We start from the raw sequence: 23,298 nt of genomic DNA, 5'->3' as shown, positions 1-23,298 counted from the left end.
TCAGACGTGACCTTCCAGCCCACGCCTGCTCTCACGTACCGCACCACAGGGGGAGTTTTGGACTTTTATGTATTTTTGGGGCCGACTCCTGAACTTGTCACCCAGCAGTACACGGAGGTAGGAAGTTCATTTCGCTGAAATGCATTGGTATTAGCGTGCCCTCTGCTTCTAATCGTGTGTCTATTAGTGTAATCCATTCACGGTAATTAGAAGAGCTGGCTTCGTGGGAAGTGGGTATATCATAGACACGGGAACAGTGCGTTCCCACCATGACGTTGGAGCTTCTCTCATTGTTATGGCATTGCAGGGATATTTGTGGTGGGGGGGTGAGTTTAGTGGTGCTGGGGGTGCACGGTAATAGTGATGGGATGAGAATGCTGGTGGCTGAGTTAGTAGTGTTGGAGGGAACCATTTTTAAAGTGGTAATAGTGGGGAGGCAGTGGCTGTATTGATGATGAGGTGATGGCTGTATCGGTGAGGTGATGGCTGTATTGATGAGGTGATGGCTGTATTGATGAGGTGATGGCTGTATTGATGAGGCGATGGCTGTATTGATGAGGTGATGGCTGTATTTATGAGGTGATGGCTGTATTGATGAGGTGATGAATGTATTGATGAGGTGATGGCTGTATTGATGAGGTGATGGCTGTATTTATGAGGTGATGGCTGTATTGATGAGGTGATGAATGTATTGATGAGGTGATGGCTGTATTGATGAGGTGATGGCTGTATTGATGAGGTGATGGCTGTATTGATGAGGTGATGACTGTATTGATGAGGTGATGGCTGTATTGATGAGGTGATGGCTGTATTGATGAGGTGATGACTGTATCGATGATGTGATGGCTGTATTGATGAGGTGATAGTTGTATCGATGACTGTGAGAGCAGTGGTGATGCATCTGATGATGCTGGAAGGGATACTATCATTAATACTGGTGATGCTGATATTGGTTAGGGTCCTGATGGTCAGGGAACAATGATGATTATATGCCTAGTAGTGACAGTATTGGGTGGAAATGGAAATGTTAACACCACCAGTTGGCTGTGACAGATTATGTCACAGATGTTATCATAAAAACACTGTGAGACAGAAACTACTTTTATCCATGTTTACAAGAGGAAACCAGTTACTTACCTTCCCCTGTGCTAACAGAGCTGCTAGGACTGAAGCTGCATTTCTTACTTAGGGACTGTAGGGATTTTACCTAAGGGGTTTATGCTCATAACCAGTGCAATAGACTTCAATTAAAGTTAGGGCACAGCAAGAATTTTCAGAATTCCTTGAAAATAAGCTCTAGACTGCCAGAAAGATTTTCTCAAGGTATCATTGGGGGAAAGGGGCCTGTGCCCCCCTAATTTCTTTCTAGAGTTCAATGTGTTGTCTAACGAGGGGTGGTCAAATATTCTCCTTATTTATCTACAGTCTGGGTTCTCCTTAAAAGTACTAACACCTTCTGTCTCTTTTCTAGCTGATTGGTCGGCCAGTGATGGTGCCTTACTGGTCCCTGGGATTCCAGCTGTGTCGCTATGGATATGAGAATGATGGTGAGATCGCCAGCTTGTATGATGACATGGTGACTAAAAGGATCCCCTATGTACGTACATCTGTTGAGGATTTGTTTGTCAGATTTAAGTGTGGATTTGAAAGGATACACTGTGCTTTCTCATGTCATGTCACACTGAGCCTAGAGCATCCATAGTGATCCAGGGGAGACCGTTGCCCTCATAACGGTGATGGCTTAGACTAACACAGAGGAGCTAAGCCTGGTTCGCGGGTGCTGTCTCCTGTGCCAGGCTTTCCTCTGCTTCTTGACTGACTTCAAGATATTTGTCTATACTGTCCTTACTGACATGTTAATAAAATACCACTCCACGTTAGTTTTGCTTAGAGCTAACGTTACCTAAACTCAGCAAAATCATTCCCTATGAGGACAGCTTTCTTGAGGCTGGCAGGCACAATGCTCCCTGAGCTTTGAGCCTCTCAATGCCTCCATGCTGGAATCCTGTATTGAGTTAGTAGTGGAATCCAATACAGAAAAAGCGACCTTCACTACAAGCCAGAGGTCCAATAATCAGAAACCAGGTTGTTAATATTTGTGTTTGTCTTTTACTTATTGTTCTGTGTTGCATTAATGCAAAGCACTTTCTGTGTAACAGTGGTTCTCAATTTGAGACTATTTTTGGGAGGGAGTCAAACAACACTTTCACAGGGTAGCCCCAGATCATTGGGAAACACGGGTATTTAGATTATAATCTGTTTCATTGCAAAATCCCAGTTATGAATTATCAAGGTAAACATCCCTGGTTGGGCGTCACTGCACCATGAGAACTGTACTAAGGGTCCCAGCATTAGGGAGGTTGGGAACCACTGTTGTAACAGAGCATCTCACTGAAATTTCTGTGTTTGATCACCTCCCACAGTGGGTCCCCTATAGTGAGGGCTGGTTTGGTTTTAATTCTTTATAGGAGACCTATGATCCCTGTCATATTAGGACTGAATGCTTGACATTATTTTTTATGAACAAACATCATCGATTTCAGGACACACTCATAGAGAGAGCCAAAGCACTTTTTCCTGGAGCTTGTTTTTATATTATTTTTTATCTTCTATTTTTTTACAGCAACTTTTAAGATACTCATCTTACACATTTTGTTGATGTTGAAATGGTTTTTTTTTCTGTTTCTGAGTGAAATTTTAAAAAATCAGTTCAATATCCACAGCTACAATATGTCATAAATAGAAGTTTAAATTCTGGATTCAAGGTGTGGGAATTGCTGAGTCTGAGGTTTCCAGGCAGCTGCCATACTTTCTTATATCATCCCAGGACGTGCAGTACTCAGACATCGACTACATGGAGAGGCAGCTGGACTTCACCCTCAGCCCCAAGTTCTCTGGGTTTCCAGCCCTGATCGATCGCATGAAGCGTGATGGGATGCGGGTCATCCTCATTCTGGTTAGTCCTTGTGTGAAAGTGTAGGCAGTACTTTAGACAATGGGTGGGCCTGTGTGGGGATTGCCTCAGGATGTCTGTCCTTTCTGGTATCCAGAGAGAAATGAACGTGTGATCAGTAGAGCTGCATTTCTTGGGATTCACAGAGTCACTGTAGTACCAGTTGCAATTGGGGACTTTACTTTTTCTACCCCATCTTTGGTCTTAATCTTCCATGTGCCTTCTGCTCTGGTTTCAGGACCCAGCTATTTCTGGCAACGAGACAGAGCCCTACCCTGCCTTCACCCGAGGTGTACAGGATGACGTCTTCATCAGATTTCCCAATAATGGAGACATTGTCTGGGGAAAGGTATGATCTGGGCATTGATCCAGGAATCCTCACCCTGGGCCAGAGCCACTGTCAGTGCCCTTTGGGAATATTGAGTTTGTGCCTGTTATGTTATGTTTGCCTTCTAGAGCTGTGGTTTTCTTTTGCTTTTGTTTTCATTTAACATCTGCTGATATGCTTAAGGGCTTTCTGAGATCTATTCTCTGTAGGTCAATCCTACCTGGCAACTATTAGTCCTAGATCCTTTGCTTTTCGTTTTCAAGGAAACTTTTTGTATGAAAATTTGTTCAGTATATTGTTGATAAACCTTTTCTCTCCATAGGTCTGGCCTGATTACCCTGGTATTGTGGTGAACTCTTCTCTAGACTGGGACAGTCAAGTAGAGGTAAAGGCCCTTGTGGATGTTGGTTGTAGTCAGGGTTGCCAGGAAGAGATAGTCATGTCTAGGGAACTAGATGTGTCTACTTTTATGATAAACACATGTGAGAATCACTTAGGAGGATTGTTTCTCCTGTCAGTCTGAGATTCTTTATTTTATGAGTAACAGTGTTTTCCTTCAAGGTGTGATGTTGGTATTATTGGACATGGGGCTTAAGACTCGGTGTGCTCAAGTTTCCTGTCATAGTTTTCCATGTCACAAAGGCAATTTCAAATCTAAAGTGGTCAATCCCTAAGGTCTATGAACTCAACTAGATTCTGGCTCCAAGAGTGCTATCATTTCTTTCTATAAAACAGTTTCCAATGTTTGTCCTCAGTTGTAGCATCTTTTTTCTCTGTGCATATTTATGTTCATATTTAGGCTCTTCCATATTCTCACATTAATCTGGAGCCAACTTACCATCCTTCACTGGGCCTCTAGACTTTGCTTTTACTTTTATTTGTAGTCTGATATTATTAACTTTCTTTCTTCTATGAATAGGCTTTTCATTTTAATGGAACCAAGCAATCTATGTTTCAGCCCAACTTTTTCTCATCTTCATCTACGTTTGTTGTTTGGGTGAATAAATTTGTTGACACAACTGTCAATAGAAGCATCAGGCCCTCCTCTTGCTAAGATGTTTATCTGAAGCAATGAGACAGCCTGTTCATTTAAAGGTCTGGGTCAGATCTTTAAATCTTCCTTAACGATGATCATAATTGAGGGACTGGAATTGTGTGGGTATGTGTGGTAGGGAAGTAAAAGGTAGGCCTAGTGTACCAGACAGGTGTGATGGTTTAGTTGATGATGAAGCTGTATTAGTCATGGTTCACATGGTACAGCTGAGATTTAGAAGTCTGTTAGATTCAACCATTAGTCAGGTAAACCATCATTCTGGAAACAGCATAGAAGTTTTAAATTTAGGTTTTAACCACACAAAGCCCAAGATCCCCAGACCATTCCAAGTCATACATTGTAATAGCTTCCAAATGCTGGCAATGCATAATATTTATTCTTTTCTATCTTTATTCTAAATATTTTTCTAATAAATCAAGAATGTAATATTGTATTGGCTCTATTCAGACTATCACTTTGTAGACCTATTAAAATAGAAGAATTCTTTAAGCTTCCTGTAGGATATAATCATTCACCGTAAATGGATTCTATTGTCACTTGGCAGCAATACCGAGCTTATGTGGCCTTCCCAGACTTTTTCCGTGATTCCACTTCCAAATGGTGGAAGAAAGAGATTCAAGAACTGCACACGAACCCACAGAACTCAACAAAGAGCTTAAAGTTTGATGGCCTGTGGATTGTAAGTGAGCATGGACATATCTGTATACACATGAGTGTATGTGTGTTTGTGCATGTGTTGTTTTGAGCTTGTGGATCCATGACACTGGGCAAGGTGATAATTTCAGAAAAAGAATTCAGACATTGTAAAGTGGGGGTCATCCAGTCAAACTTAGAATTGTCTCTGCTTAATATGTGGGAACCAGCCTGAAGTTCCTGCTTTAAAACTCCCACAATAGTTAGTTGGAAATCCTTAGTGTTGATTGTCTTAGGGGTAATAGTGAAGACGTCTAGCTGTCATGTTGAGGGTATGTCTTCTTTCTAGCCTGTGCTTCCCCTGTAGTTCATCATCCTTTCTGGGAAGCATTGAAAGAGGTGCTAGATATTGAATGTGAAACTATTTCTTTGTTTCTGATTTGACAGAACTTACGTATCCTAAAAAATAAGCCATAATCTCATTATTTGTAGGATATGAATGAACCTTCCAGCTTTGTGAATGGGGCAGTTCCTCCAGGCTGCAGCGATGCTACTCTGAACCGTCCTCCCTACATGCCACGTAAGGGCCTTGGGTTCTTCTCTTGTTGCTCAGTGTCTGGAAGAAAGATGAGCTTTGCATCCAGGGTTACCCTGACCACCAAGGGACCTCTACACCATTAATTTGGTTTCATATGGCCTAAGTCAAAACCACATCACATTATCCAACTAGAGACATTAGAAAATTTCTTGAATTTGTTCATAACTGTGATAATGTCTGTTTTGTGATAACTTACAGAATTTTACTTTGAAACAATATGTAAAATGAAGTGTCTTCCCCTTTTTCTGGAGCTGGTAGATTTTGGAGTGTTGTACTTCTAGATCTTAGCTCCATACACTGTGCCTTTCCTACTCGTGTGACCTTCCAGAGACATTATCAAATCTAAATTTCCCAAAGTGCAACAGGAAGGCAACACTATCCCCTCACAGAAATATGATTAAGAGATATGAAATAACTGGTGTATTAAATGCTTATGGGACTGTAAGGATGGCTCAACAGTTAAGAGTGAAAATGATGTCCTAATAGAGGACTTGTGTCAGAGAACTCCAGGTGCAAAGTATTAGATATCTCCTTATGGTGGCTGTAAGTAGGCCCCCTCCTCTCTCTCTCCCTCTCTCTCTCACACAGACAGACAGAGAGAGAGAGAGAGAGAGAGAGAGAGAGAGAGAGAGAGAGAGAGAAATCTTTTAAGGAAGCTGATGCTTGTACCAACCCCATAGTAAATACTTGGCAAACTGTATCCCTCCTCCCACTACATTTTCTTTAGTGAATTGGATGCTGACGATGCCTCCAGTCACCTTACTACTCAGAGAAGACTTTTGTTCTTATACATCTGGGATGTAGAGGGGGACTCAGGAAGACTTCTTCTAAAAAGTTGTCAAGAATTAAGAGTCAAGGCTTTGCATTCTTTCCTTCAGATTTGGCAGCCAGGGACAGGGGCCTGAGCAGTAAGACCCTGTGCATGGAGAGTGAGCAGATCCTTCCAGATGGTTCTCGGCTGCGGCACTACGATGTGCACAGCCTGTATGGGTGGTCCCAGACCAGACCCACCTACGAGTGAGTGATCCTCTCCTGTCTCTTATTGGTGGCACCTGTGGGGACAGTCTGTGGTGGGTTTATGTTCTCACTTGTCAATCATTTTCTATACTAAGGGCTGAAAAGTCATCTGACTATACCTTTGTAGACAGTTGTGTGTATTAAGCAATCACTCTATGAGCATGTGACTACACACTGTGAATACAGTTGGAAGAAAGATTTAAACACGGTACCATTACATCAGGGGGAATAGTGCTGGCGAGGACCCACTCATCTGGGGACACAGGCTCATTACACAATGTAGCAAGTGCTGTCGTTAGAAGTCACTTTAGGTAGAGACAAACAGGAAACAGACGACTGAAACTTCCCTACTTAATTTCAGAATGAGAAAATATTTTTAGACGTCTGTTAGTCTATCATTTGTTTTTAGTTATTATGTCCACTTCATAAGATAGTCCATGGTTCTTTTATCAAATAACATCATATTGTATGCCCATGTGTAGATCTAATGTTCTTATGAGAAACTTTAGAAAAGAATTTTTATTTTTCTTCCCCAGATACAGAAAACAAACACTGGGCAAATAACTAAGAACCTTTATTGCTGGCAGACCTTTTGGTGACGACCTGTGGGTTGATCACATGATAACTTTTTAAGCTATGGAAAGGCATGAAAACTGTCCCTGCCATTATCCCCATCAGTCAGCCAGCAGAATCCTCACAAATGAGATCTGCAGATTCCCTCCAGATGTAGCAAACTTTTGCCACCGTAAAAGGGTTTGGAGGAGAAACTGTACTGCCTTCCTTTCTCTGCCTTTCTTTAATATGTTCTTGTTTCCCCAACCAGAGCTGTTCCAGGAGGTGACAGGCGAGAGAGGGATCGTCATCACACGCTCCACATTCCCCTCTTCTGGACGCTGGGCAGGACACTGGCTGGGAGACAACACAGCTGCCTGGGACCAGCTGGGGAAATCCATCATTGGTGTGTGGGTTGTGCCCAGGGCCTCTGCTGGCGGAGGGTGGAGAGGGGGGGAGGAGGAAGAGGAGGAGGAGGCAGAGAATGAGTACCTGCCCTGACCCTGATGAATCTCTCCTTGCAGGCATGATGGAGTTCAGTCTCTTTGGCATCTCCTATGTAAGTGCTCTGGCATGCTCCTCCCCCTGGGAGGGTGGCAGCATCTCTGAGCAAGCACCAAGAGCTCACTCTGTTCCTTGCTGTTTCAGACCGGGTCAGACATCTGCGGCTTCTTTCAAGATGCTGAGTATGAGATGTGTGTTCGCTGGATGCAGCTGGGCGCCTTTTACCCCTTCTCCCGGAACCACAACACCATCGGGACCAGGGTAGGATGCCAGCTTCCTCTTATGCATTGTGTCACTGGGAATGCTACCTCAGTTTCTGAGAGCAGTCCTGCTGCCTGTGTCCCTGGGACAACAGCAAAGCCGTTAATCCTTGTCCAAGTCTCCGATATTACTTTTATGACTTTTTGCTTAGGGGCTCTTTTCCACTATATCTTGTGAAGAATGCCTTATGACTTTTCTTTTTTCTGGTAGAGTTTTGTTGATATTTACCAGTCCATTAAGAATGTTCTAGCAGTCCAATGATCATATCCATTATTTTGCAAAGTTGATTGGATGTTAGCAGTGTGATATGCAGTTCCAATGGGCCTTTAATGACCTTCTTGAATTTCTTTGTTGTCTCTGGTGGATCTGAACCCTTTTCTTCTGCTGCTTTAGAGACAAGACCCTGTCTCCTGGGATACAGCCTTTGAGGACATCTCCAGGAGTGTGCTAGAGACCAGATACACCCTGTTGCCGTATCTCTACACCTTGATGTACAAGGCCCACACAGAGGGCAGCACAGTTGTGCGGCCTCTTCTCCATGAGTGAGTGTCCAGCCGGAATACTGTTGACCCTTGGGTACCTCCTTCACCCTGCAGAGTGGAAGTTGATACAGTTTTTGTCATTGAATGTATCAGTCCTATATGTTCTGAGCTCTCTACATAGAGAGCATACTTTCTCCCCCACAACCCTTACAATTAAATTTTTTCATACACCCAGGGTCTTCATGGAAGGGTTTATTCATTCATTTTTTAACAAAGGAAGTTCTAAAGTGATACAACATAAAATATCATGATTTCTTCTTTATTTGGCCATGCAGAAACTATCTTATCCTCTGTAGTTCATGTAGACACTGACCTAAATGCATTAATATCGCTGAAGTGGGCGTCCCAAGGGGGGGAACTTGAGGGATGGGGGCCATATTCATATTTAAAATGTGCTATGGTAAAAGCAAATGGAGAAATGGTACACAACCCATGTGCCTGAACACCTTCTGGAGTTTGCGGGAGGTGACTTGTAGGAAGTGTGGTCTCTATGACCTGATCAAACTAGAGAGAACAAACATGTTGCAGGATTCAGCTGCATTTGTTGCTTGGGTTCAGAACTGAGGATTTCTTCGGGGTCTTGTGCTGGGTCCTCGCTGTGCTCTGATTGCGACACCTCAATTTCCCTTTTTAGGTTTGTGTCAGACCGGGAGACGTGGGATATAGACAAACAATTCCTGCTGGGTCCCGCCTTCCTGGTCAGCCCGGTGCTGGAGCCCGTGAGTATGGAGGACCCCAGCTGTTAGCTGGGTGAACATGGGCAGGAGATGCCTGCGGGTTGGGGATTCTTAGGTGTCTCTCATCCCACTTCTTTTTTTCTTTTTAAAATTCCCTTCTTGTAATTGGGCCAAGATACATTACAAATGCTACTGGCAATCGAGGTGAAGCCAGGCTACCCATGATACCCTGGGGCCACAGCACCATATCCTCTTAGCGTAGAAAGCTCTACCTCTTGGCTCTGTTGACACAGACTCAAAGCTAAATCCTCAGGTGAGCACGTTTCCTCACACCTGTGGTCAAGGTGGAGATAGAAATCCTCTCCTCCCAGTTATGAACAAAACTGTTACCAACACATTCACCCTCACCCACCCCTGTTGTACCCATTTTCCCTGGAACTGTGAAGAACCCGCCCTAAGTTCTCCTAACTTTCTCAGAAAAATTAACCACTTAGGTGGCTGCCCGCCGATTTTGTCTCTCTAAAGTTATCCTAACGGTTCTGCTCCATAGGACAGGGAGGAAGATAAATAACGTTGTGTCGTGTTTGAGGTTGTAGTCTTTCCCTTATTTAGCAGTATAAGGGCCTCGTGGTCCGGTAGGGGGGTGTAGCAAAACAAATCCATGCAATCAGTCACTCCTCTTGCCTTTAGAACAACGTTTGTCCAGCCAACTGTTTTGCAGCAGTGTGGCCAGCTCACTGCTACTGGATAGCTCTTTGCATCCTTATGAAAGGGTCCGGTAAACAGCTAAAGTCCTTCATTTTTAAACTCCCTTTGAGAATGATTGGGTTTCTGATTAAAGACCAGCTATTCCATATTACTCATATATTACTATACCTAGAAATTTTTCTTTAGCCAAGCAGGGATGTTTGTATGTCTAGAAATTAACTGGAGGGTGAGTTTTTTGTTTTTGTTTTTTTTTAAGTAAGGAAAGAGTAATTCAAGTTGCCCATCCCAAGGGGCATTATGGGGGCAATTGATTGGGAAATTTTCCAGTTAAAGAGAGTATGAGGAAGTGGCTCCCCTGTTATAGCTGACCTCGGGGTAGCAAGACTGAAGGGTATCACTGCTGTTGCGCATGCATGCATTGGCTCCTCTCTCCTAGACAAGGGTTCCATTACAGACGCCTTATTTGTGTTTAATTTCAGAAGGCCAGAACGGTGGAGGCATATTTTCCCAGAGCCCGCTGGTATGACTACTACACAGTAAGTGTTCTAAATGTTTGGACAGCCCGACAAACAGTAGGATCTAAAGTCTTTTTATCTGACAGGTTTCACACCAACAGCCCCAGAAGCCATGTGTGCCTCTCCCTCACAAGCCATTTGTTTCTTGTGGAATCTGTTTTCTCATCTTTCAGTGGGGTGACAGCAAGATCAGAGAGATGAGGTGGCCAGCCTCTCAATCAGTGTCTGGCTCACTGCATGTATTTTACATATTATTTATATCTTTCTATATATCTATACTGTATACACCAGTGTCTAGTCACCGCTTGTAATTGTGACATGAACTAGTTTTCAGCCTCTAGCATAGAAACCTTGCTTCTGTCTATTTATTAACTATCTCCTTCTATAGTATAGATCTGTGGTTCTCAACCTTCCTAATGCCTCAGTCCCTTAATACAGCTCCTCATGTTGTGGTGAAGTCCAATCACAAAATTATTTTTTGTTGCTACATAATGGTAATTTTGCAACTGCTATGAATCATAATGTAAATATCTGCATTTTCTCATGGTCTTAGGTGACCCAAGTAAAAGAGTTGATTGACTTCCCCAAAGGGCTCGTGACCCACTGATTGTGAACTGCTGGTACAGATACTCAAAAGCAGATCCTCCCAATAATTACCTAATAAACGAGCCCTCAAATACGTTTCCAAACAGCACATGTTCACTTATAAAGCCAATCATGGGGGGGCCATAGTGGTCATAGAAGACAAGCTGGGAGAGAAAAGTCTTGAGAAGACACTTTAAAGGTGATGTGTTGAAGAAGGACGCATATGACAAAGAGCTTAATTCTTGGAGAAGAATTAAGTAGTCTACCTCTTTGGACTTTCAAGGCCAGAAGCAGAGCCGTGCCCTGGCCCCTCTCATCCAAGGATGTTGCACTGGGTCTGGGTGATAACAGTACAAGAACTAAGGAGATACTCTGCCCCAGGAGCACTGAGCCATTGCTCTCTTCTTGGCTGCAGGCTGGTTTCTCTTAAGGCTGGAAATGCACTAACATTCAGCAGTGTGATTTCTGTCATGCGCCGGGGCCCTGAATGGAGAGAGCGCCTGCTTCCCTCACGTGACCCCCACATGGTCTAGAGTTTGCATGTTGATTGTCCAGTACTTTAACAGTCCCTTTGACTCTGCCAGGGCTCACACTAGAGCTAAGCAGGGAGACATGCAGGGTACAAAGCTTAAGGAGGGCCCTCACTGGAAGGATCGTCCTGCCTTTGGTTGGACTTGAGAGTCTGCACCCTAGGTATCTTGGTTGGCGCCCTGACCTTGCCCTGGTGTAAAACTTCTCTGCTGGGTTCTAGATATTGGGATGCTGGGTGCTTTTCCATTTGGGGTTAGCAATGCAGTGATGAGCTAAGATTTGCCTTTCAAAACTTTGATGGGAATACACACTGTGGAGTCTGGGGATAGGGTGCTACTGTTCTCCAGTGGGCAGAAACAAGGCTGCTTAATGTCAGAAAAGGACAGCACCAGACTTCTGAGTACCGTGGCCCAAGCCAGCATTCCTAGCTTCTAGGTAGGTTGTGGCAGGAGGATTCTGGGCTGTTAAGTGCTATACTAACTGAGTGTCCCCCATAAAATTTGCTACCAGTGTGACCTTCTTGGAGCAGAGGATCATCAGCTTGCCTAAAAGGGGTGAACCAGCCCAACTAGGGCAAAAACAAAGCACATCCTCACAACAAATAATTATTTGACCCAAACCATCAAGTTAGAATACAGCTCTCACATATGAAGCCAGATTCAACTTTCACACGTGGTGAGATAAGAATTAACCACATGAAGAAGTTAAAGATGCCTAACGAGGCAAGACAAAGGTGTCAAACAAGAAAGATTTCAAAGATAAAGGCGCGTAAATAAGCCCTTTGGATGTTTTCTATGCAACAGGCAGCATGGATAGGTGATGTGTGAATAGTGGGGACCAGGAGACAAGTCCGTCCAGGATGGGGCTGGGATGTCTGCTGTGTGTACCGCTCAGGGATGTGTGCACCTCTGCCATCATCTTCTCTTGGTTCTACACAGGGTGTAGATATTAATGCAAGGGGACAATGGAAGACCTTGCCGGCCCCTCTTGAGCACATTAACCTTCATGTCCGTGGGGGTTACATCCTGCCATGTCAGGACCCTGCCATGAACACCCATTTGAGGTGAGTGGGGAACTGGGATTCTGCCTTGCATAGTAATGAGCTTAATCAAGTGTGGAAAGGCTCCTCATCCCCACAGAAGTACTCTGAAGTCTGAAGAACACATTCTCTGGTTTTTTCTTTTTGTATGTTTTATTTGAACCTTTTAAACACTATGAACTCTGAAATTGTTTTCATCAGTTGTTTTAGATTGTATAAGAAGTGACATTCATAGTAGAAGTTAAAATGGGGGTAGTCATAATTCATATTTTTGGATACTTCCATCTTTGGAACCACTGCTGGAAAAATTTAAATTACTTGGCATCTGATACCTAAGGTTGCTTTACCTTGAAGATATTTAAACGTTCTTGACCTAAGTGAATATGTCAATCATCAGTCACTAACATCAAGCAAATGCTTGTTGCTGTCTAGGACTGTGACAGTATTAAGAACTCTGTTGCCTGATTTTCTGTATTTCTTTATCAAAGAGAAACAAAATTGCTTGAGTTGAGTTTCACCACCGTCTTCATTCCACAGAGGAGGAAGTGGAGGCTTTATTGAGTTATTTGACTGACTGAGTACAGGCCCAGGAAGAGGATGGGAATCCATGTGGGCCTGATACAATGCCTCAAAACATCTCCTATTTGTACTCTGCGTGTGTTTAGGCAATGGGTTATGAAAGGGTTTAGTCTTAGGAAAGAGGAAAGAAGGAAGCCAGTTGTGTGCTTTGAATTTAAGAGGCTTACTGGAAAATTCTCCTTGTTGCTTTGAAGTCATTCTCTTAGGGCGTGCAGCAGTCCAGCTTTTTCTGGATACATACAGAGCTGGTAGTCAGGGTTTTCCAGTAATGACAACTGACTCTAAACCCCAGGAAGCAATTTATTTTGCTCCTTTGTTCTGTGAAACCTGCTGGTTTGTGATTGTGACTGTGTTTTTAGCTAATGCCTCTCTCCCTCCCCACCACAGCCGTGAGAAACCGATGAACCTCAAGGTTGCCTTGGACGATGAGGGACTTGCTGAGGGCTGGCTCTTCTGGGATGATGGGAAAAGCATCAGTGAGTAGGGACTGGCTGGGATTCCTGGTCACACCTTGGGTGAAGTTTTTTATTATTGTAAATTCCTGCCTTTTGGCTGAGGTACATTTGTTATTTCCCAACTACCTGATTAGTTGTCCCAGCAAGACAAGGCTACGTGTGATGCTTATGTGAGGGACTTTCCATCACTAGTTTATGGGAGCTGGTAACCTCTTAGGAGGGGGACGACGCAGGCAGTCTTTACCACACAGTAGAACCTGTAGCCTTAAAGAGCTTCTGCTGCTCAACACAACTACAGGCACACGTTCCAACGAACACTCAACATGTCACAAGGGATCCGAGGGACTGAAGTTTAATTTATTTAATTTACATTCATTTAAATTTACATAGCTGACTTTTTTTGGTGTCTTCTGCGGTGGGTAGCACAGTTCTAGAAGAAGCCAGTGGTTCCAGGAGGAGTGGGGACTAAATGAGGAAGAAGCCAGCACCAGAAAGGCAGAGGAAGCTCCGAGAGGAGTTGATCACCAGCAAGCTGCCTCTCCCCCACACACGCCAGTCACACTGCCAAACACTGTGCTTTTCCAGAAGTTCCTTCCTTCCTTCCTTCCACTCTCTCTCTGCCTCTCTCTCTCTCTCTCTCTCTCTCTCTCTCTCTCTCTCTTTCTCTAAGTTTTCTGGAGATCACATTAAAACCACCCATTACCACTCAAGATAAAACAAGGCGGCAGTCAGTGTATTTCCATGTGTGGGTGTGTGCTTCTAATAGAAAAGAATCTGGAATTCTGAGGTGACTGGGGAGATGTCGGGACCAGTAGACGCTGAGAAAAAGTGGGTTAAGGTCGGGTTAGGCGGGTTTTATATGAGGTAGCTATGTTCATGTTCATTTCCATATCCATCTGGGGATGGTGCAAAGCCTGAATAATTTCCATAGAGAGAAACTTCCACTGCAAAATTGAACTCATTGTAATGGAGAAAAATGGAACACAAATAACCCCAAGTCTCAGCTCAGGCAAATCAGCAATTAGAAGTTTATTGCACAGGCCCAGCTCACATCTGCCCCTCTGTCTGTTTGCAGATATCACAAACAAATACTACTTGGCCATGTTTTCTGTCAGCGAGGTAAGTGTGGCCGACACGGTAAAGGGAGAATGGGTCTCTGCTGTCTTGGCAGGACCTCAGTTCTTGTAAAGTTTCCACATTTGTGCTTCCTGGAATTTCTTCATTGCTCATCTTCCTTTTCCTCCTGACCGTGGAGGAATTTCCTGTGTCCCCAGGAAATGTTTTTGATTGAACCTCTCTATGTGTCTCATCAGTAAGTGTTTCCAGTGCGCCATCTCATAGTGGAGAATCTTTCTGTGTGATCTAGCCCTCCTTTCTTTACTGCTCTGCACAGGTTGTGACCTTTGCATGTGTAGAATATACGTTTCTTGATACTTGAGACTTGTAACTTACAGTGCTCACGGCCATCCTAGAGACCTGGCTGGTGGTGGCCCGGGCAAAGTCCATGGAACAGGGCAGCAGGGTGTTGAGGTCACGGTTTTTACTATCTGAGAATGTAAGATATTGACTCGGGCTATCTCGTTTTTGTAATTTACATTTATGCCTAAGACAAAGTTGAGAACAAAATTGAACTAATGTTGATATTTGTTTCTTTCTGTTTTATTTTCAATTTGACAGAACACGCTGCGGAGACATAACGTTTTTAACAATTATGTCAGTGGTACTGCTGCTTTGAACCTAGGCTACATTGAAATCTGGGGATTGAAAACTGTTCCCATTAACAGTGTGACGATCTCTTGGAACAACAAGAATGAAATAATCCCCTTTGACTACAACACTGAAACCCAGGTTTGTGACTACCAGAAAGCCCAATGCTATTTTCCAACCCTGAGATGCTTTGTGCAATCCCCCGCCACCCTCTCGCAGGGCAGCCACTCTGTTCAGTGTCAGGTGTGGGCAGTGTGGGGAGAACAGGAAAACCCATGGCTTATCATTTGGAGTTGAAAATCTGGCTGCTTACTTTCTAGATCTACTCTCTTGTCTGAAAGCCAAAGTGACACCCGTCTCTCAATCTGCCTTAGAAACCAAATTCTCAAGCAGCTTGAACTACCGTATTTTGTCAAATGTCAGGCACTATCAACTACCGTAAAGAGTTGGTCTACTGCTTAACGTGCCATAGAGAAGGAATGATAAAGATGAAACCTTTTTTTCATTCATTTTTTTCCCCTTTACATGTATAAGAAGCTCCTGGAAATTTCCATATCCATAGAGTTTTGTCTCAATACTTTAGTATTTTAAGTGATGTTACAGAGGAAAATGTTGGGTAAGAGATACACAATTACTCTGCATCAAAGTAAATTTTGAATTCACATATGTATTTGAAATTCTTTAACCTCATAAGTATCACTTTTTAATTGGTTATTTGGAAATTTCATGCCATTAGCCTGTTTCCCCAACTTCTCCAAGATCTACCCAACTTTCACCACCCACCCAATTTTTGGGTGCTATGTATGTATGTATAAATGTATGTATGTATGTATGTATGTATGTATGTATGTTTGTATGTATGTGTCTTATCTATCTACCTATCTCAATGTGTGCATCCTATATTTTCTTACACATGCGGCCTTCCATTGGAGCATGGTGACCTTAACGTTTTATTAATGATCATGCTCATCCATTGCCCAAATTCCTCCCACATCCTACTATATCTCCTCAAACATCCAACTTCATGTTCTCCTTTCCACTCTTTTTTTTTAACCCATTGAGTCCAGTTTGTGTTGGCCAACTATTTCTGGGCATCCAGTCTGACCTGGAGTATGGACAATGTACCCAAAACCAAAAACAAACAATCAAAAAAAAAAAAACAAACAAAATCCTGACTTCTCCTCTCCCTGTAGCAACCAAATGCCAACAGCTCCCCAGCCAGACATGGGACTTCATGCCCGCCCTTTCTTCTCTGCACTGAGACACAGAAAAGCATAACATAAAACATTAGAACACTTACTAAAGAACACGAGCATGAAACTATTTAAATGCCTTGAAGTTTGATGTACCTGAGACCTGAGTTTAAGGCCTGATTCTTATGAATTGCATATGACTGATCATAATAAACAGGATAAAGATTAAGCATGTGTAAAACACAACTGTGGTACCTGTTACATGATTGAGAAAAAATACAAGTAGCATCACTGACAACCTAGGACATGTTTGAGTACTTAGTACTTGTACTTACTAGATCCTTATAGGAACATTGTAGGATGGATCACATCCTCTTCAGAGGAGGTACCACAAGCATAGCTTTTAGGGTCCAAAAATACATATAATACCTTAAGTAACATGTAATGTTTATTTTTATGCTTATCTATTTATACTGGGATATTTTTATTATTTTGTGTCTTAATATATTGTTATTTACAATAGATATGTAATATGTAGGTCAGTTAAGACAGTTCTTCTTCCCCACCAAGGATGCTCTGATTCAACATTACTTAAATATTCTTGGGATCAAATCCAGGGCTTTGCGGATGCTGTGCAGGCAGTGTGTGGACTGAGTCTCAATACCGGCATGTGACCACACACAAAATGCTACTCACAGGCTGTACCAAGCTGCCTCCTCCTGATGTTACAAATAAAATAAATTATGAAACCAAATGCTAGAACCTAACCCTCCTAGATATGATAAAATGCTTGTCTTAGAATATTTTCCTTTTAGTTATGCTCTGCATAGGGTGAAATAAACAGATCTCAAGAATGAAAACCATTCTTGCGCATTTGCCTCAAGTCACAAAACACGTATTAGACAAGTTTTTAACCCAGTTTATGCTTGGTCTTATGACTCTTTCCTTTCTGAAACACTCTTTGGATGGTTTGTAGTCTGTATATTCACAATACGGTGTTATCAATGATGTTCCCGGGTGTGTACCCAACAGCAGTCATGCTATGATATGTGCCCAACTTGAAGTAATTTTAGAATTGTTATTACAAGCATGCTCTCATCCTGTCAAAGTTAAGATCAGCGCCTCAGGATTCACATAACATTTCAGTACCAACATCTGCCACACTTTTGTAAATGGGGACTCTCTCTCTCTCTCTCTCTCTCTCTCTCTCTGTGTGTGTGTGTGTGTGTGTGTGTGTGTGTGTGTGTATACTAAATATGAACACTTTCTGATTTCTAGGCCTGGGGAAAAAGTTTTTCTTCAGTTTCGCAATTTTAAAATTCCCCTTGTACTGTGTTTCTTGTCAACTACCTTAAAAGGAAGTCTCCCTGTTCTTTTGTGAACTGATTTATATACAGTTAAAGCTTGGTTACTGATGAAGCCCTCAAAAGCATTTGCCCATAAGAAGCAGGAATATTAGATTTCCCAGGCGATGGATGATGAGTGATATGAGGAGATAGCACTAGACTGACCAGGAAATAGGTGGGTGTTATGAGGAGACAGGAGAAGATGGAGTTTCAGTTTGCCTGTATACTTGTTCTTCATGGTTGTAAGCTGAATCGTTGAAAGCCCATTCCTGCCATAGAATAATCACTCTACTCTAAGTGTTGGGAAACACCTTCCACACATGAAAGTAAAACAGTAGTTGGCATCGAGGCCATGTACACCTGTTCATTTGTGTACAGGAAATTCTAGACAACAAATTCTCAATATGTTTCTTGTTGTTTGTTCCAACAGATATTAAGAGTTGATGTGACCAAAAAATCAATCGGCCTGCATACTTTTGTGTCCATGACATGGAACTCTTCATGAATTTTTAGAGTAGGATACTACAAACAGATTTAAACTTCTTATGCTACATAATTGTATAATTACTATGTATCACCAATTGTTTCATTCCCAATATGGCTAGAATAATTTGTGGAAGTATTTATGTATGTATATGGCTCCCAAGGATAATATCTCTGGGTCACATTAATGTATAGATCCAGGCTGTGGTGCGCGCGTGTGTGTGTGTGTGTGTGTGTGTGTGTGTGTGTGTGTGTGTGTAAGGGATTCCAATGTTTTCCTAAAGATAAAATAGGAATCTTGCTATGGCAGCCTCTGTCTGCTGCTAAGCAAAACCGTAAGAATTATGCAGAAGGAACTTGTGTAGGTTGGCATAGGGGGCAGAGAACAGTGGGCCCAGAGTGTGATAGAGGATGGAGAAAAATAACCACACACACACAGTAAAGAATAAGGGGAGGTAAGAGACAGTGGTTGGCAACAGCGACAGTCAGAGTCGTTCTAAGGAATAGCCTTGTGGGGAGGAGGAAGGGAGAGTCAACTCGTTTGAAAAAGAAGAAGATCTTGGGGAAATGCTCAACACACATGAAGGTGATGTGAAGGACATTTAAGTGGGTAGAGCTAAAGGCAGGAATCGGATGCACAAAATGAGTTGTTTCCATAGAAGTGAGCTTTGAAATGTATAACTCTTATTTCTTGACCATATCTCATGTACACAACAATGGTTCGTGCAAGCATACATGATGTATATGCCACAGAAAAATAAAGCATGTGAATTTACAAGAGAGTTCTGATGTTGTGATGTTTGTTTGTGGGGACCTCACAGAGGGGTCAGGCTTCCGGGGTTCAGAAGAGCCCTGTGAGCTTGTCTCTTTTGTCCCTGGAGGCATCAGAGTGCCTGCGGTCCAGTACAGGAATATGGTTCCTGATCATTCACCTTCCCCGACATCTCTGTAATGACTCTCTCACAAGCTTCAGATATTGTTTAAGAATTATAGCCCTTGTATCTTGTACAATATCAACTCTGACAAAAAAAAAAGAACAAGAGTTACAACTATATTGATTAAAACACTAGATAAAATATGTATAAGGGAATAAGAAGCTAGGCTTTCAAGATGACTAAGTAGGTGAACACTCTTGCCACACAAGCCTGATAATATGAATTCAGTCTTCAGAAACCATAAAAGTGGGAGGAGTAAACAGACTCCACAAGGTTGTCCTCTGACCTCCAAATGTATGTCATGGCAAACATGATCCCCTACAAAATAATAAATAATAATGAAAAATTAAAGTAAAGAGAAATTATGTAGAAATGCTCAATGAGGATGTTTGGTTTTAGTATTTGTTTAAATGCAATGCCACAATTGGGCATGCATACTTCCTCACATCTTCCCTTTTGCACTGGGAAGCCATTTTGCTTGCTGTGTGCATGCCGAGCTATCTACGCCTGCTACATTACACCCGACTGTCATTCAGTTGACTTAATATTCTATTAAATGAGGCATCGTGCGTGAGGGGCTGAAATAACTAGTGAAATGTAGGCAAGCAACCATAAGAATCATTTGTTTTAAAAGGCAAAAAGCAAAACCAACGACGAAAAACCCTGATTAATGCAAGGAGTTTACAAGGGAATGGCTTACTTAGTATGTTAGAAACACCCTGTGACGCCAACAGGTACACATGGACATATGTTGACTCTTGTCCATAGTTGAGTACTTTCCTGGCTGGACAATGCATAGGCTCCACTGATGGTCTACGGGACGCTTCCTACGATTTTCAAACTCTAGAAGAATGTCTTAAAATGCATAGAGTAAAATGTCAACCCCAACAAAGGAAATGCTACATAAAAATGTGCAGAGTATTCCTGTCTCTTGAATTCACTTTTGGCTCTTCGAATACCGTATAGACTTGTTGGATACAACATAATACTTTGACATTTAAATGCAATATGGGGTAACCAGGTAGAGCTGGCCAAATTTTTCAGTGTTACATCTTTATCATTCTTTGTGATGACAACAAATGTTTAAATATAAAAATGTATTTTTGGCTCCTTGGTACTCCCCCTACAAGGATGTGTGAAGTTTCCCTCTCAAATTAGAGATGTTCTCAGCCACTCTGGAAAATGTCAGGGGAGAAGCTAGATATGTGATTTACTTGGTTTCTGTGTAGGGCAGAGCTGCTGATTGCTGATCTCTGAGTGCAAGCCTGTACCCAGCCCTCCCAATACAGGGATTGGAGTCACAAGTCAGTGCATTTTGTACTTCTTTCATTTATGAGGAAAGATCTCAATATGGTCTCGGGACACTTACTTAAAGCACTTTGTCTTTCTGAGACAAATTTCATTTTCAAAATGGTGGTGATACCTATGAAGTTGTACAAAACTTCTTCTTGTTCTTTAGGGTAAGGTTAAGATAGAAAGATAGATTCACAGTGTTTTGCATTCCCTACTAATTTCAAGAAAGAATATATATATATATATATATATATATATATATATATATATATATTCAGACATACATACATATATATGTGTATATATGTATTATGCATATATGTGTGCTATATATTATGCATAATCATATCTATATATCCATCCATAGTATTTATCTTAGTTATTTTTCTATTGCTATGACAACACACCATGACCAAGGCAACTTATAGAAGAAAGTATTTACTAGGACCTGTTTTAGAGGGTGAGTCAATGACCATCATAGCAGGGAATAAGGCAGCAAGCAGGCAGGCATAGGACTGGAGCAGCAGATAACAGCTCACATCTGGCCCAGAGAGAGAGCCAGAGAGAGGAGAGAGAGAGAGAGAAAGAAAGAGAGAGAGAGAGAGAGAGAGAGAGAGAGAGAGAGAGAGAGAGAGAGAGAACGCTAACTGGGAAAGGCTTGGGCTTTTGAAACCTCAAAGCCCAGCCTCAGGGATGCACCTCCTCCAACAAGGCCACACCTCCTAATCCTTCTGAAACAATTCTTACTGGGTACCAAGTATTCATCCAAACTATCATGGCATATAACTATATATCTTTTCCTATGTCTCTGTATATTTATGTGTCTGAATTCACAGTTTAGACTTAGGTATTACACTCCTAAAGTTATTAAGAACGTCAAGTAATTTTATTCACTGAGCTATATTTATGTATATTTTTCCAGTGAGGCACTGGGAACAATAGGAGGGTACTAGAGTTGTAATATCGTGTGTGTGTGTGTGTGTGTGTGTGTGTGTGTGTGTGTGTGTGTGTGTACTTGCTTCTACAGCTGCTTGATATGTGCCAAATGGTAACTTTACTTCTGCTTGCCAGCAGACAATTGGGAGGTACCAGGTCACATGCTTGTCCCCCCCCACAAAAAATATTTCTAATAGTTTTTCATGAAGTCAACATATCATCTACCTGTTAATCATCAAACTGAAAGGTGAATTTAGTTAATTGGCAACTAGTAAACATATTATAGACTAATGTGGATTGTGTGTCACCATTACATCTTGAATAATGTCACAAGACATGAAATGTGGGAGTTAAGAAGGAACTATCATTGGAAAAAAAAAGGAGGAACTCATGTAACAATAAATCTCTTTATCTCTTTTCTTGAACTTTGGCAAATGTATCTTTCCAATTTGAAATGAGATGTAGGTATATATTCCCTCTAACAAAGATTAACTTATACTGAAACAAAGATATGGTAAATATGCTTTCTTTATTGAGGAGGCAGAATCTTAAGGTGAGAAATTCTTGGAGCATAAAAACCAATTTTTTAAAGGAGCCGAACCGCTGAAGGCAGGAGAATTATCCACGAGAGGGGTTTTACCACCTCTTTAATAGTGTTCCCTTATTTAGAATGAGTAGGAGGTAGGAAGAAAGCCAGAGAGGTGGCTCAGTTGTTAAGAGAACTGGCTGCTCTTGTGGAGGATGCAGGCTTGCTTCTCAGCACCCACAAGCATCTACCCATAAGTCACTCTAGGCAGCTGACAACCTCTTCTGGCCTCCGTGGGAAACCTAGCACACACTCAATGCGCATACATGCATGCTGACGAAACATTCACACACATAAGATAAAAATCATATGATCTGTAAAAACTCAGTTATGGGGGAAGCATATTTGAAAATCCGAATGCAGGCAAACATTGGGACACAAAAATGAAGGCAGAAAGGGTCCGACACAATGTAAGCCACTTATTCTACTTTCCCTCAGTCAGCAAGTGGCTAGCTGTTAACAAACTGTGTGCATGTTATGGACGTCGAGCTCTGGAAACGACCATGGGAAAGCTGATCAGAAATTCCCTTCTTTTGCACTCTGGGTGTTAAGATGAGTAGACAAGCCAGCACAACAGAGCGTGGCAAGCACAGATGGAGAGACTACCATTCCTGTCCTCCAATTGCTCTCAGTTTTATAGGGCAGTAAATCAACTGTGGCAGGAGGAGGCTCCATTAACCTCCTCACCTTTGCCCAGAGCTCCACACGAACCAAAGAGGGACAGGCCCGGCAGAGAACAGGACAAGACGGCAACAAGGTGAGTGTGTTTCCTTCGTGGGAGAATTGCTTGAGCCTATGGGATCCTTTAGTTTCGTAAATTTCCTGGCTCCTGCCCTCTTAAGTTATTTAGATATCCACAGTTGCCTTCTTGACCTTGTATTTTCTCTTCTTCACAGAGGCTGAAAAATGAGGGTGAGATATGAAATGGAGACATGCTGTGTCTGCATGTATGTTGTGTACATGTGTATGTGCATGTCTTTCTATGTGATGTGTATATGCATGGAGGGCAAATAGCAAGGGTCCCTCTCATACTGGCAGAAACTACTGGAAGAACAAGCAGCTGAAATCAAGCTGCCAGTCAAGGGGGCAGGGATTAAGGAGACAAGGAGTGTGCTCCAGGTTTAAGGACTTCCAAGTAGGGAAAAATGCATACCCCCCACGAATCCCCACAACTTCCTCTGCCCAGATGATAACATTTTTTATGGCAGGGTGATGACAGTGCCCCCAAATTTTTGAAGCTACCTTGTAGAATCTGGACCTTCAGGAAGATTAAGGAGACCTGTGCAGG

General features: G+C 42.3%; 1 protein-coding gene across 1 annotated transcript in view; it reads left to right on the top strand.

The window, feature by feature from the left end:
• LOC127214238 (maltase-glucoamylase-like) overlaps positions 1-19,035 on the top strand; it is a 115,707-nt gene extending 96,672 nt beyond the window's left edge. Inside the window, 19 exon segments of the mRNA XM_051174634.1 lie at positions 5-117; positions 1,472-1,597; positions 2,828-2,956; positions 3,192-3,302; positions 3,604-3,666; positions 4,880-5,014; positions 5,461-5,548; positions 6,445-6,587; positions 7,409-7,541; positions 7,660-7,694; positions 7,784-7,900; positions 8,294-8,442; positions 9,077-9,161; positions 10,307-10,363; positions 12,397-12,521; positions 13,464-13,552; positions 14,607-14,650; positions 15,209-15,379; positions 18,208-19,035. Coding sequence (XP_051030591.1) covers positions 5-117; positions 1,472-1,597; positions 2,828-2,956; positions 3,192-3,302; positions 3,604-3,666; positions 4,880-5,014; positions 5,461-5,548; positions 6,445-6,587; positions 7,409-7,541; positions 7,660-7,694; positions 7,784-7,900; positions 8,294-8,442; positions 9,077-9,161; positions 10,307-10,363; positions 12,397-12,521; positions 13,464-13,552; positions 14,607-14,650; positions 15,209-15,379; positions 18,208-18,282 — 1,988 coding nt within the window. The 3' untranslated portion in view covers positions 18,283-19,035.
• Positions 19,036-23,298: the final 4,263 nt, after the last annotated feature.

The sequence above is a fragment of the Phodopus roborovskii genome, unplaced genomic scaffold (assembly GCF_943737965.1).
Source record: "Phodopus roborovskii unplaced genomic scaffold, PHOROB, whole genome shotgun sequence".
NCBI lineage: Eukaryota > Metazoa > Chordata > Mammalia > Rodentia > Cricetidae > Phodopus > Phodopus roborovskii.
Note: the sequence above shows the minus strand (reverse complement) of the source record. Positions and strands in the feature narration are given on the sequence as shown.